Raw genomic sequence first — 14522 nt, forward strand, 5'->3', positions numbered from 1 at the left:
GGTACAAAGGAAGTGAGGTCCCTGGAGGTGAACAGGCAGCATTAAGAAAGGTGGCATTGCTTTCTAGTCCACGCCATCTACAAGTAACCTCTTGTCACCAGTCAGCTCAGATGAGAGCAGAGCATTTCTACATTCATTCCACAGAAACAAACAGTGAGGCCTACATGGTTTAATCCTTATAGGTTCCATTCTGGCTAAGGGACCAGGTGGCAGGAAGAGCACAAATCCCAGGGCTGTTTGGAAAGAAATGTGCTTCTAAAGTCTCTTTTTTGAGTCATGTAGCTGCTTCTCAGCAGAATTAGTGTTTGCTAAAGTGTAGGCATTTTTATAATGTTTGCCATTCCTGAACAGTACATTATTCAACCTAACACTTTAAAAAAATTACTTAGGTTAATTTTTAGCCAAATATGACCCTAATATGCCAGTTATATATATATATAACATATTTTTAAAGAGAGAGAGAGAGAGAGAATTTTAATATTTATTTATTTGCTTTAGTTTTTTGTGGACACAACATCTTTGTTTGTATGTGGTGTTTAGGATCAAACCTGGGCCACACGCATGCCAGGCGAGCGAGCTGCCGCTTGAGCCACATCCCCAAACCAACCAATTATATATTTAAAAAAAAATTAAACATGTGTATATGTGCGTGTGTGTTGTGTATATGTGTGTAAAAAAAATATATATATATATATGTGTGTGTGTGTGTATTTATTTATTTATTTATTTATGTGGTTTTGGTGCTGGGGATTGAACCCAGGGTCTTGCTCCCACTAGGCATGTAGTCTACCCTTGAGCTATACCCTGGTCAAAACATAGATTTTACAAATAAAAAATGTATATACATCTGACATTTATACTTTCAACCCCATGAAGGTGTGCCAACAACCACACTTAGAGAAAGACTGGACTAGTTAAGAACTTAGTGGAATCATAGTGACATGCTTAGGTTAAGGGAAGAAGCATGAGCTAGCTAAGGCTTTGGGTGATATCAGTTTAGACCAACCTTCCTATGGCCTCCAGTCATGAAATGATGAGCATTCACCTAAACACTAAAGTAAAACATCACCAAAATTCAGTGCTAATAGATGTCTGGTGAATATGCTGGACTGAACTCATGTTTAAGTTAGTTTCTTCCCCAAACCCCACTAAAGTGATTGGAAAAGAACATACAGTAGTATAATCACATAAAGATGGAGAGACTGGAAGAGGAGGCAACAGCAGATGAATTCTGCCAACAACACTTTACAAAAGTTGCATCAGCAGTGACTGATACTAGAGTGAATTCAAGGGCCTACAGCGGGAGACAGGGAAGAGATGTGAGCTGATTTACCTTGCAGAGCACTGTACAGCTCAGGAATTGGAGGGACCAGGCACTATGGAAGGTAGGATGTAAGCAAGGTGCTGAAACAAGGAATATTAGGAAATTCCAGCTTCCCAGATTCCTATTCCCACTAAAAATGACTATCTTCTGTCCCTATCTCAGTGAAAATACTTTATTCTCTGGGGGAAATGCAACAAAGACCCAGTACAATGGTAAGAGGTGCTGACCAAAGTCAGGGGCAAAGAGAATATCTACATACAGAGAGCCCCCTCTCCAGGCAATTCCCAGAAAGCTAGTATCCAGGCTTTCATTCCCAGGTAAAAACTTGGGGCTTCTTCACTGAATGGTCTCAGAGAAAAGTCCTATAAATAATGACATTTGAAAGTTTGGGTAAAAACTGCTTTTCTACCCAGTCATGCTCTAGTGAAGCCCTCTACCTGACAGACCCACCTATGGACATTGAGCTTCTCATCAACCTGAAAGGATCTCATTCAAAACTAGAGGGCCAGCTTAGGGGTTGACACTATATACTGCTCTGGGCTATGGGAGCCCTACTTGAGCGAACCACACAGCAATCATGTCATATGCCCTCTGCCTTCATGAGTGGAGATGAAGAGGTAGGGAGGAGACCAAGATGGTACCCTCCCTATGGGACCATGGCAGACTGTGCCCATTAACTTCTCTAGAGTCTTGTCTTCTGGTAACAGTTCCTCCCACTGCCTTATGGACCTAGGCTTGGGAACTTTGGTTATGTACTGTCTCTTATGGTTTCTTTATATGCTGGCCACACATTGCAAATAGCGCCTTTAAATATCTCCTCAAATTAGCCAATTTTCAGGTGCCAAGACTCTGTCCAGAATGCTGAACAATATTCACATAATCAAAATGTAAAAACATTATTATTATTAAAAAAAAAAACTCTGAAATTGCTGTGTTGTGAGGCTGGAGAGAGGGATGGGTCTCAGTCTATTGCCAAGGCTGGCCTTGAACTTTAATCCTCCTGCCTCAGCCTCCTGAGTTGTACCACCAGGCCTGGTACCCTTTATTTAACGCTTTTGACTTTTTAAAATTATGAGCATGCGTAACTTTGCTAAAAAAACAAAAATTAATGTTAAAAAAGTGAAATGCCAACAGAAAATAATACAGTAAAGGCTTCAGAATTCTTCCAAAGGTCTAGCACATAATGAATGCTTAGTGGTACCAACAGAAGAATTAGAGCTTGTGTGACCTCCTTAGCAGTTTTAGATCCAAGTATCCTTTTATTGTTCTTCAAAATGAAGCAGTCTCCCTGTCTCAGAGCCATCTGTGTTTATTGGTGTGTGGCCTGATAGAAATAAAATAGCTCTCTGGCTCTCCATTATTTATAAGTAGGTAGAAGAGAAAGTTCCCGCCTGCAGACACAGGGTAGAGGTAGTGAGGAGAGTAGGGAGAGGTCAATAGTCTCCAGCTGCATGGATTTTGCTTTCAAAATCTGAGTTTGAATCTTAGCTTTCTATTCCCAAGTTGGAGTCAGGGTCATTATGCAAATTGTTTCACCTTTCTAAGCCTCAGTTTATTTTGGGGGCACGGGTCCTAGGGACTGATTCCAAGGTTATGTGCATGCAATGCAAGCCCTAAACCAGATAACTACCTCCCTGGCCTCTTTTTTAATTTGCCTAAACTGGCCTCAGGCTTGCAATCCACATGCCTCAGCCTCCCAAATAGCTGGAATTACAGGCATGTGCCACTATGCCCGATTTGGTTTATTCTTAAGTAAGTTCCATAAGGGCACAGACCGTCTATTCTACCCATCATCTCAGTGCTTTTTAATAACCTGAGGCTTCATAAGGTGAGGGCTATAGACTGGCACATAGTAGCTTAATAATTATTGAATATTTGCCAAACAGATCTAATAGATGTTACGTTTTTTTCTCTGTCTCAGCTCTCTACCATTTTGATATTATATGCCAGCCTGAGTCAGAAAGCTTTGAGGTGAAGCCTCTAATGGTAAATAATAATAAGTTTCAGGGCTGGGGATGTGGCTCAAGCAGTAGCGCACTCGCCTGGCATGCGTGTGGCCCGGGTTCGATCCTCAGCACCACATGCCAACAGGGATGTTGTATCCGCCGAGAACTAAAAAATAAATATTAAAGAATTCTCTCTCTCTCTCCTCTCTCACTCTCTCTTTAAAAAAAAAAAATAAGTTTCAGAACATTTATTGAATTCTATTTCAGGTCAGGCATTATTTGGAGCACTTACATTACCTCATTTAATTTTCATAAAAAATATTACCATACTCATTTTACAAATTAAGAAACTGAAGCATGGAGATAAGATTTAGTAATCATACAACTAATACGTGGTAGGGTTGGGAGTTGAATCCAGGCAGCTCCATTGTAGAACTTGAGGACTTTAACATAAGTTAGACTTATCATTCACATGACACAGAAAATGGATCACTATTTTGTTTTTAAAGAAATTCCTTCTTGGGCTGGGGATGTGGCTCAAGCGGTAGCGCGCTCGCCTGGCATGCGTGCGGCCCGGGTTCGATCCTCAGCACCTCATACCAACAAAGATGTTGTGTCCGCCGAGAACTAAAAAATAAATATTAAAAAATTCTCTCACTCTCTCTTTAAAAAAAATTTTAATTTTAATTGTGATTTTAATTGTGATATTACATTTTAATTGTGATATTACAATTGTGCCTGTGTGTGTGCATGAGCATGTGCTGGGGATGGAACTCAGGGCCTCAGACAAGCTAGATGTTCATTCTACCACTGAGCTACATCCCAGGATGGCAGTTATTCTGATGTCAAACCACCATATTTAGGTCTAGGAAAATGCTAGCTGAAGCCTGTGAGTGACTTTGTTTAGAAGATAAAACCCTTTGTGCTTATCAAATCAAGTTTCAAAATTGCTTTCCTGCTAACTCAGCCTATTCTCCCCACCCCCCCAAAGAAAATAAATCAAGGGTCTTGTGCATGGTAGACAAGCACTCTACCATTTTCTTTCATTAGGTTTCTCAGGTTAAACAATGAGAGATCAAGAAGATGTAGCAACCTTTCACTGTGTGGCTCAGAGGAGCCCCATACCAGCATTAATGATAGCCAACACACAGTTCTTCTCCTGTGTGATACTCTGCTCCAAGTGTCTATAGGCTCTCATCTGTTAGCCTCTCAATAGCCCTCAGTTAAACACTACTACTAGGCCCATTTTGTAGATGAAGAAACACAGGCAGACAGATTGAGTAAATTGTTCAAGGTCACATGGCTAGTGAGCTACGCAAATGGGATCTGAACCCAAACAGCCTAGGTCCAGAGTCTGTGCTGTGTTGGACAGCTCTGCTGTACTGTTTCTGTTGCAGCCAAAGGGTCAACAAACCCTGGGAAGGTCAGTTGGAATGCTTTCTCTCTGCTGCCTATTTTGTGAATCTAAATGTTCTAGGGCAGAAAGGATCTGGTTGGGAGGTAAAATCCCAAGGATTTCTATTTGGCGTAGGCATAACCTGCTTTCAGAATAACCAGGTGCCAAAAATTGGATGCTAATGGATAGGAAAAAAATGCACAAGGATTTGGCCTAAAGAAATAGGACCAGAAATAGATTCTTCTCTTAGGAGACAAGTCCCTTCATCATGGATTATTTTAAGGAGCATGGCCATGTTCACAGGTACTTCTTTGTAAAAAAAATTTCAGGTCACTGGTTAGAAAAATAATTTAACTGCATGGAAAAATACCCCCACCAATGCACAGTTACCATAGGAGTGAGATGTGGACAAAGGGTACAAGGATACTTTGTATTTTATATCCCAGTACTCCTCAAATGCTTAAAAAAGACATGAATTATGCTTTTTTATAGTTGTTTATTTTTTTTTGCAGAATTGTGGACTGAACAAAGAGCCTCATGCATGCTAGGCAAGTGCTCTAACACTGAGCTATATCTGCAGCCCTTTTAAGATAGGGTCTAAGTTGCCTGAAACTTGGGATCCTCCTACCTCACTATCAAGTGACTGGGATTTTAGGAGTGTGCTATCACATCAGCTCCTTTATGGTTTTTTAAATGGACATTATCTGGTAAGTAATTTGTATTTTGCTTAGCCAACAGGGTCAGAAAAAAAACACTTTAGAATGATTAATGTTTTTGAACTCTATTAATACCTACAAACTTGAATTTGACACCTAATGGGAACATAAGTCCAGTGAGGTCAGAATAGACATTTCTGTGACTATAATTAGCATATAGATACATAGTTTTTTGGAGTCTTGTTTTTTGATCCAATTGTTCCATCTGTTTATATTCAATGTAATTGATGATAGAGTAGGGCTTAAGTCTATCATTTTGCTATTTATTTCTATGAGGACAAATCAGTAAAATTTAAGCCAGAAACTATCTTATACTTCAACTTTGCACATTCCTAGTATCAGCCTCCCAGGCTGCCACATGGTCAGAGAGGGTATTGGTTTTTCCTGTGTCATATTCTGTTAGGGAGACAGGAGGAGCTGGATCTCAACAGGTACCATCACATGTGTGCTACATGTATTAGGGGTCTGTGAATGACAACAAAAACAAGGTTCTGTGGTTACAAAGTTTGAAAACCACTAGATGCCAAGATTTCCAAAGTCTCTTCTGTTTGACTAAGACACACCCAAACAAGGGGATGAACTACTTACTAAGGCTGATCACTCCTTAACCAGGTTCGAGGCAATGTTCCAGCTTTGGACAATTTAAGAGCTGAAAATAACTAAGACTTCCCTGGCCTTGAGAACTGGGAGAACAGCTGAGTCTTGAACAAGCTAAACTGGGAAAGGGCAGAGGTAATCTTGGAGGAATCCCATACAAGTCTTCACACTGGAGACAGCAACTCTAAGTTTAAAATTGGCTGCTTTCCATTCTAGGGCACTGTCAGCGTGAGAATGATGGTGTTGCACGAATAGGAATTCACTTTCTGGATTACATCCTCAGTCTGGATGAGCAGGTATTGACATTCAAACATTATTTTGTTCCAGACTTAAGCAAATATCAAGGTAGTTACTCATTCTGTAATTTAAGTTCAAAGTAGACTGACACTACTGACTTTATGCTTCTTTCTACAAGAAACTTTTTTTTGGTGGTGATGGGGATTGAGACTAGGGTCTTGTGCATGTCAGGGAAGCATTCCACTGCTGAGCCACCTCCCCAACCCAAGAAACTCATTTTCCTAAGGCAAGACATACTTTCATACTTTGTAGCTAATTAGGTCAATGAGACCTACTAGGCTAACTTCATAATGTGGTTTGCACAGAATAGAATTAGGCAGAAATGACAGAATGGTCAAAGGAGACATTAGACAATGAAAGCCTGGGCTCAGGAATAAAAGTTCCAATTTCACAGACTTCTCAACTATAATGACTAGAGAAGACTTAGCAGTTTAGGGAAAATTCCTGTTCTGCTACTTGCTGGGTGTGAATTGGGTAAATTATTTACTCTCCAAACCATTCCTAATCTATAGATAAATAATCTGTAGATCTACCAGTTCCATTGGGTGCTGCGAAATCAGAAGTGAGATATAGCAGGAAAAGTGTTTGGCATAAACTGGGCGTGTTGGCACACATTTGCAATCCCAGCCATTTTAGAGGCTGAGGCAGGAGGATCACAAATTCAAGACCAGCTTTGGCAATTTATCGAGACCCTGTCTCAAAATACAAAATAAAAAGGTCTGGGGATGTAGCTCAGTGGTAATCCCCAGTACCACAATAAAAATAAATAAATAAATGAAAGAAATTAACAGCTACCTGTGTTGAAACCCCCCTTGATTTCTTCACTCCTTATGGGACTGGTCACATATACCTTAGGAATGTTTTTACTCAACCCTCCCAACCCGTCCTCTGTTTACTGGGACTCCACTTTAATTTTAACCAAATTACCAGACCTGAACATTCAGAAGTATTCTAGATTCTGGTTTCCCTAACTGCCAGAACCTTTTATTTAAACAATAGCAGCATAAAAACAAAAATTAAAAAACTTATAAGGAATTGGGGTTGTGGCTCAGAAGTAGAGCGCTCATGAGGCCCTGGGTTGAATCCTCAGCACCACATAAAAATAAATAAAGGTATTATGTCCAACTACAACTGAAAAATAAATATTAAAAAAAAAACTTCATAAGCTCTAACTTGTATCCCAGGTCTCCCATACCTAATTAGTAAGGTCTCAATTTCTTCCCTTGGCACGAAAGAACATTCACAACCTGAATTAAAAAGCCTTTTTCTCAGTTCCTCACAATTAAGCCTCCAACCTAAAATTTGCTTCTCTAACATGTTGGGGGTCTTTCAAACCTTCACAAAGCTCTTCCCTTAGTCTAGAACAAATTACTTTCTTCTCTATCTTGCAAAATCCTATTCAATTTCCAAGGTTTAGCTAAATTTGCCTATTTATTTATCTTTATTTATCTATGCATATATTTTTATTGGTGCCTTATAATTATGCATAATAGTGGTATTCATTGTTACAGATTCATACATGTACACTGATCTCAAGAAACTTTTATTTAGGGATTTAAATTTTTAAAATTTGTTTTATTTAGTTATGACAGAAAGAATGCATTTATGCACTTTGATATATCATAAACAGATGGGATATAATTTCTCATTTTTCTGAGTGTACATGTTGCAGAATCATATTGGTCATGTAGTCACATGTATACATAAAGTAATAATATCTGTTTCATTCTACTATCTTCTTATCCTCACATCCCCTCCCCTTCCCTCCTATCACGTCCTCATACCTAATCTAAGGTAACCCTATTCTTCCCAATAACCGCACCCCCCAACAATTTATTGTGAATTAGCATCTGCATAGTAGAGAAAACATTCCGCCTTTGGTTTTGTGGGATTGGCTTATTTCTCTTAGCATGATATTCTCCAACTCCAACCATTTACTGGCATAATTTCACTCTTTTTTAAAGCTGAGTAATATTCCATGAGTATATACATTTTCTTTATCCATTCATCTATTGAAGGACACCTAGCTTGGTTCCACAGTCTAGCTATTTTGAATTGAGCTGCTATATTGACGTGGCTGTATTACTGTAGTACGCTGATTTTAAGTCCTTTGGGTATAAACCAAGGAGTGGGATAGCTGGGTCAAATGGTGGTTCCATTCCGTTTTCTGAGTACTCTCCATGCTGCTTTCCATAGTGATTGCACCAATTTGCAGTTCCACCAGCAATGTATGAATGTATCTTTTTTACCATATACTCACCAACATTTATTGTTGCCTATATTCTTTTTTTTTTTTTTTCAATGTTCAGTTTCCTTTAATGACCCCCATTTCCCTGAAGGGCAGGTGCAGGCAGCTAGGTGATGGCAAGAGATGTTCACTTGAAGATCTTGCCCTGATTGAAGGCTTTGCCCACATGCTGGAAGGCCCCTTCCCAGGAAAAGTACTCTCGAACCAGGGTCTGGGTTTCCTCGCTGCCAGGATCTAGTTTCCGACATGTGTATGACTCGTAGTCCACCTGCCAATCTGGACTCAGTGGAAAGGCAAGCTCCTGGCCTCAGAAGACCCAGACTCCAGAAATGGAGCTGCTATTGTTGGTTCCAAAGAGGATGACACTGGCAAAGGCGTTCTTCCTCAGCTTGTCCAATCGCTGAAACATTCCAGTGATGAGGTTACAACTCATGAAGGTCTGGGTGAGCTCTTCAGGAAAGCGGTACTCAGCGTACCACAAGGACCAACCATCCTTATCAAAGTGCTCCCAAAAATATGGCAGGGCCACAGAGAGCGTGTCCTCATTGGAGTATTTGCGTTTAAATTCATCCAACACAAAGGTACTCTTAGGCAGGTGAGCAAAGGGGTCCTTGGCTTTGGGCTCAGCAGCCAGTGCCTGCTCACATTCATCCATCTCCTCCTCTGGAGCTGAGGCAGCTGCCTTTTTTTCCTTCTTTCTGCTCTGCCTGGGGCTTCTGCTTCTCTTCCCGAGAACCCTTTTCTTTCCGTGGGGTGTCCTTTTTAGGCTGGCTCTCTGCAAACTTCTTAGCATAACTGAGCCATCTTCTCACACAGTTTCACCTCACCCAAGATAGCCCGGAACTGGGGCTGGTTAATGCAGGTAAGGAACCAGCGATTGGTATTGGGAAAGCCTGGTGAAAAGAAGGTTCCAAGACCTGTTTATAGAGCCACAACAGGGTGCAGACAACTGTAATGTCAGCCAGTGTCACTCATTCGCCCACAAGAAAAGTCCTCGTCTTCAAGTGAGTATCCAGCAGCCCCAGAATTCGCCTCACCTCCTCCTTTGCATTTTCAGTGGCCTGTTTGTTGTGGTGCATGATGCCCAAGGTAGGGAACACCCAGGTACTGGCTGGGGGCACTATGTCACTATCAGCAAAGCTCACCCACTGCACCACCTGGGCTGCTGCCTCTGGAGTACTTCCCCGCAGCTCCTCATTGCTCATGTAGTAGGCGATAGCATTGCTCTCAAACACACAGAATCCATCATCACCCTCAAATGCTGGAACCTTGCCAGCAGGAAATTTGCGGAGAAATTCAGGGGTACGGATGGTTTGGCCAAAATGGAAATGGGGTGGTGCGGAGAGCACGTGGACCTGAGCCCCACTGTACTGAGCAGCGATGAGGGTCTTGAAGGCCCTCCAGTTTTCAGGGTATGTGTGTGTACAGGGTCCCAGCCGCCATGGTGATTCCGCAGAGAAAAAGGGCTGTTGCCTATATTCTTTTTTTTTTTTTAAAGAGAGAGTGAGAGAGGGGGAGAGAGAGAATTTTTTAATATTTATTTTTTAGTTATCGGCGGACACAACATCTTTGTTGGTATGTGGTGCTGAGGATTGAACCCCGGCCGCACGCATGCCAGGCGAGCGCGCTACCGCTTGAGCCACATCCCCAGCCCTTGCCTATATTCTTGATGATTGCCATTCTGATAGGAGTGAGATGAAATCTTAGATTTGATTTGTATTTCCCTAATTGCTAGAGATGTTGAACACTTTGTATTTGTTAATCAATTGTATTTCTTCTTCTGGGAAGTGTCCAAGTTCCTTATCTCATTTATCTTTTGGTGTTAGTTTTTGAGTTCTTTATATATCCTAGAGATTAGTGCTTTATCGCGGAGGTGCATGTGGTAAAGATTTTCTCCCAGTCTATAGGCTCTCTCCTGTTATTGTTTCCTTTGCTGAGAAGCTTTTTAAAATTTGCCTTTTTAAATGAAGCCTACCTAGCCAGGCGTGGTGGCACACGACAGGAGGATCACAAGTTCAAAGCCAGCCTCAGCAAAAGTGAGGCTCTAAGCAACTCAGTGAGATCCTGTCTCTAAATAAAATACAAAATAGGGTAAGGTAACATTACCCTATTTTGTATTTTATGTAGTGTCTGAGCACCCCGAGTTCAATCCCCAGTACCAAAACAAACAAACAAAAAATAAAGCCTACCCAATTTCTCATAAAAAAAAATAAATAAAAAAATTTTTCCTTCTTGGTATTGGGGATTGAACCCAAGGATATTTTACTACTGAGCAACATCCCCAGTATTTTAATTTTTGTTTTGAGACAGGGTTTCATTAAGTTGCTAAGGCTGGCCTCAAACTTGCAATCTTCTTGCCTCAGAGTTGCTGGGATTACAGGCATGCGCCACTATGTCCACAACCTAAACTGTTTTCTCCTTCCTCAGGCTCCATGTATCATTTAATCTTTAAATATAGCATTCTATCTATGCCTGCCTTTCCCAACATACATTTTTTTAAAAAATATATTTTTTAGTGGTAGTTGTACATAATACCTTTGCTTTATTTGTTTTTAATATGGTGCTGAGGATTGAACCCAGTGCCTTGCACATGCTTGTTGAGTGCTCTACCAATAAGCCACAACCAGAGCCCCAGACATACATTCTTAATTTAAATGTTTTCCTATTTGCTCCATTATTATTACTCAGAGTAATTGCGGTATTAACATATTTGAAAAGTGCTCTGTGAAATATTATAAGGCAATATGCCCTTACTTTTCCAGCTCAATATATGAATATTTTGATCAAGTCTAGGCATTAAGGATAACCAGCTTGTATTACAGCTTTAAAAAGAATAGGTGGTCCCTGAGCAGTCCATTCAAGTAAGTATCACACATAATGAGAAACCACAAGATGTATTCCAGTTAAGAGTATCTGTAAAAACTTTTACTTTTTGTGTAACTTTTAATACAAGCATCTGAAGTCTTAGATAGACAGTAAAGTTGATCCTCTTAGGAACACAATATGGCACGAGTTCCAGAAACAAGGAAAAAAAATATATTTTTGCATTTAGGCTTTTCAGTCAGTATGCAATGATTATCGATTCGCCAAAGACAGTAACAGATACCGGAGAAAAGGAGATATGAGAAACATCTTTTATTTCTTCTAAAGAGGTGAAAATAAGTAAGATTTCTTATATTTCTCACTCGTAACTCTTAAAAATGCAATTTCTCTTTTCAAAGCACATGCCATCTTTAAAAAAAAATCTTAGCAATATACATTTGCACTCAAAGAAAAACATGCAGCGCCATTGTCTTCTGACAAAATCTGCATTAAAACCCCGCGGGACTTTCTGCAAATATGTTCCCCCTTTATTTAGGAACTCCAAACCACAAACATTCAGTGCAATATTTATTGTTTCTTATTTCCGTAGGAAACACAGGACCAATGATGTCTTCTGACTATAACTGTTTCCTGATGATTGAGCAACAGTCTCCCTCTGCTTTATTTTATAAAGTACTCTCTTTAACTGATGTAAGGTACAACTAGAATTCAGTAAAACTTGAGAATCCAGGTGGAGGATGGAGGAGAAATACTTAAGGTCTACCCTGTGCCATAAACTTAGGGAAAAAATTTACACAGAACAAAACAAACAAAACCAAAAACCCTTAGATTTTATCAATGCACCCTTTAAAAAAGTGTTTGTTTTTTTTTAATTTCTGAAAGCAGCTTAATGTGAATCAAAAGCAGTTCCTGAGTAACTGCAGTAAACAGTCTTTAAATACATATATATGTACACATATATATGTACATACATATACATATATATTTGCAACTTAGCTCATTTTGGTTCTGCCTTAATTTACCTCCCCAGAGTTTACCTCAATCACAGTCCCTTCCTTCCTTTCAGTTCCCAATGTGCAAATATAATGGAATCTGCTCTGGGAGTTGGCATGGTGCAGACGTTTCTTGTTATTCCTTGTGTTCATCTGCATGTCTGACAGGCCAGGTTTCCAGAGACACTGCAGGTCACAGTTTTCTCAATCTCACAAAACCTGTGAATGCCATGGACCTCACGTCTTCTTCATCAAGCGCCGTGACTGCCACGAGTGCAGCTTGTTGTAAGCTGTCTGAAGCATCTCTTCTATGTGACTTACCAACTGAAAGACACAGCAAGACACTTAAGCTCCTGCAGTTAATTCTATTGCACAATTTTGCGAAGCTTTTTTTTTTAACTGTTTTTAAGGGTCTTTTCAGTTTCAACATTTCAGGACTGCAATGTAGAATATTAGGTTACAGAAAACTTAAATGGTTTAAATGCGTCAAATAATGTATAACATCACATCTTAGATTAGGACTGTAGATCTGAGTGAAAAATTTTGCTCTCATCATATGTGTAACTAGATGTTAGCCAGATCACACTGACTGAGATAGAATGAATTGGAATATTTCCTTAGAAGTGTACAGGGTTTATGTGGTTGGAAGTTAAATCTGTAAGTCAATTCTGGGAGGATGGGGATGGAGGCAGGGAGGTCCTAAAATACTTTTAGTCTTTCAATGATTTAGATCTGAGAGCTATAAAACTAAAACAAAAACCTAGGCTGGGGATATAGCTCAGTGGTAGAGTACTTTATACACAAGGCTCTGGTTTCAATACACAGAATACTTCCCATCAATCCCCCTCGTTTGACACACCTATTATGATTATTATGATTGGCAAGGTTATGGTATCTGGCTGTCTGGAAACTATAAAAATCAGTTATTCTACTTGATAGGGAACAATACCAATTTGATGAACACCATATCCTTCTGTAAGGCTACACATGGCCTCAGAACCCCTTTCAATACAGCGCTCCAAACAATTATAATCAACTGAGAAGGCACAAGACTTCAAACTTCTTGCAATGCTCGGCCTACTGTTGAGAGACATTCCCAACTTCTTTTATGATTATAAATATGCAATTTTTATATTTTGAGAAAATGCACTTAGAATGCTTAAGGAATAAACACTTGAAAAAAATCTTAAATAATAAAGATTTTTCAGTCTTTAATTTTTTTCTTTTTGTGGTACTGGGGATTGAAAGAGTTGTGCTCTATCACTGAGCTATCTTTTTATTTTTTGATATGGGGTCTCCTTAAGTTGCTGAGGGTGGCCTTGAACTTACAACCTTCCTGCATTAGCCTACTGAATTGCTGGGATTACAGGGCATGTGCCATCATGCCCAGCTCATTAACCAAAGAAACAATATTGTGCAAGTTTTAACCGGGCTGCCCTATCTTGAAAAACGTTTTACAAGCTTTCAGTTGTAAGCTTTTCAGCAACAGAAAAGAACGAAGTATCTGCTTATTTACATCAAAGAAAGCACATTTACTACAAAGAGAAAGAAAATTAGGCCAAAATCAGATAGGTGCCTTACATTTGTGCTTAATACTGTCTTCAAATTTTTTCTTGGAATGGGCAGAGCTTTGCAACTTGGAATCGTTCCAAATTACTTTTCATTTTCACTACCTAAAAAAGATAGGAAACAAACTCCCTTTCTGATTCTCTACTTTTATTTTATTTTTTAAAAAATAGTTTGTTTTAGTTGTAGCTGGACACAATACCTTTATTTTATTTTTATGTGGTGCTGAGGATCGAACCCAGTACCCTGCACGTGCTAGGTGAGCGCTGTACTGCTGAGCCACAACACCTAGTTATTGAAATACTAGGTGTTGTGTTTATATATATTTTTCTTCACAAGTCATCTCCAGAAAGAATTGTATACTACACATAAATTATGTTGTGTGGTTGAAATCTGGCCTTTTAAAAACAATGCTAAGGGCTGGGGTATAGCCTTTCATCTGTGTATGGCCCTGCATTCAATCTGCAGCACTGCAAAAACAAACAAACAAAAGAGAATCCTAAGGGGGGGTAGTAGGGGATAGGAAAAGTAGCAGAATACAACAATTACTAATTGGGCATTATGTAAAATTGTGGATGTGTAACCGACGTGATTCTGCAATCTGCATTTGGGGTAAA

General features: G+C 39.7%; 1 protein-coding gene and 1 pseudogene across 2 annotated transcripts in view; both read right to left on the reverse strand.

The window, feature by feature from the left end:
* Positions 1-8612: 8612 nt before the first annotated feature.
* Positions 8613-9967, reverse strand: LOC113200894 (elongation factor 1-gamma pseudogene; annotated as a pseudogene).
* Positions 9968-11471: 1504 nt separating this feature from the next.
* Positions 11472-14522, reverse strand: part of Gtf2h1 (general transcription factor IIH subunit 1) — a 33508-nt gene continuing 30457 nt past the window's right edge. For both annotated transcript variants that reach the window (XM_026414484.2, XM_026414485.2), the window contains one exon: positions 11472-12663. In XM_026414484.2, coding sequence (XP_026270269.1) covers positions 12577-12663 — 87 coding nt within the window. In that variant the 3' untranslated portion in view covers positions 11472-12576. The remainder of the gene's footprint in view (positions 12664-14522) is intronic.

This window comes from Urocitellus parryii, chromosome 4 (genome assembly GCF_045843805.1).
Source record: "Urocitellus parryii isolate mUroPar1 chromosome 4, mUroPar1.hap1, whole genome shotgun sequence".
Classification (NCBI taxonomy): Eukaryota; Metazoa; Chordata; class Mammalia; order Rodentia; family Sciuridae; genus Urocitellus; species Urocitellus parryii.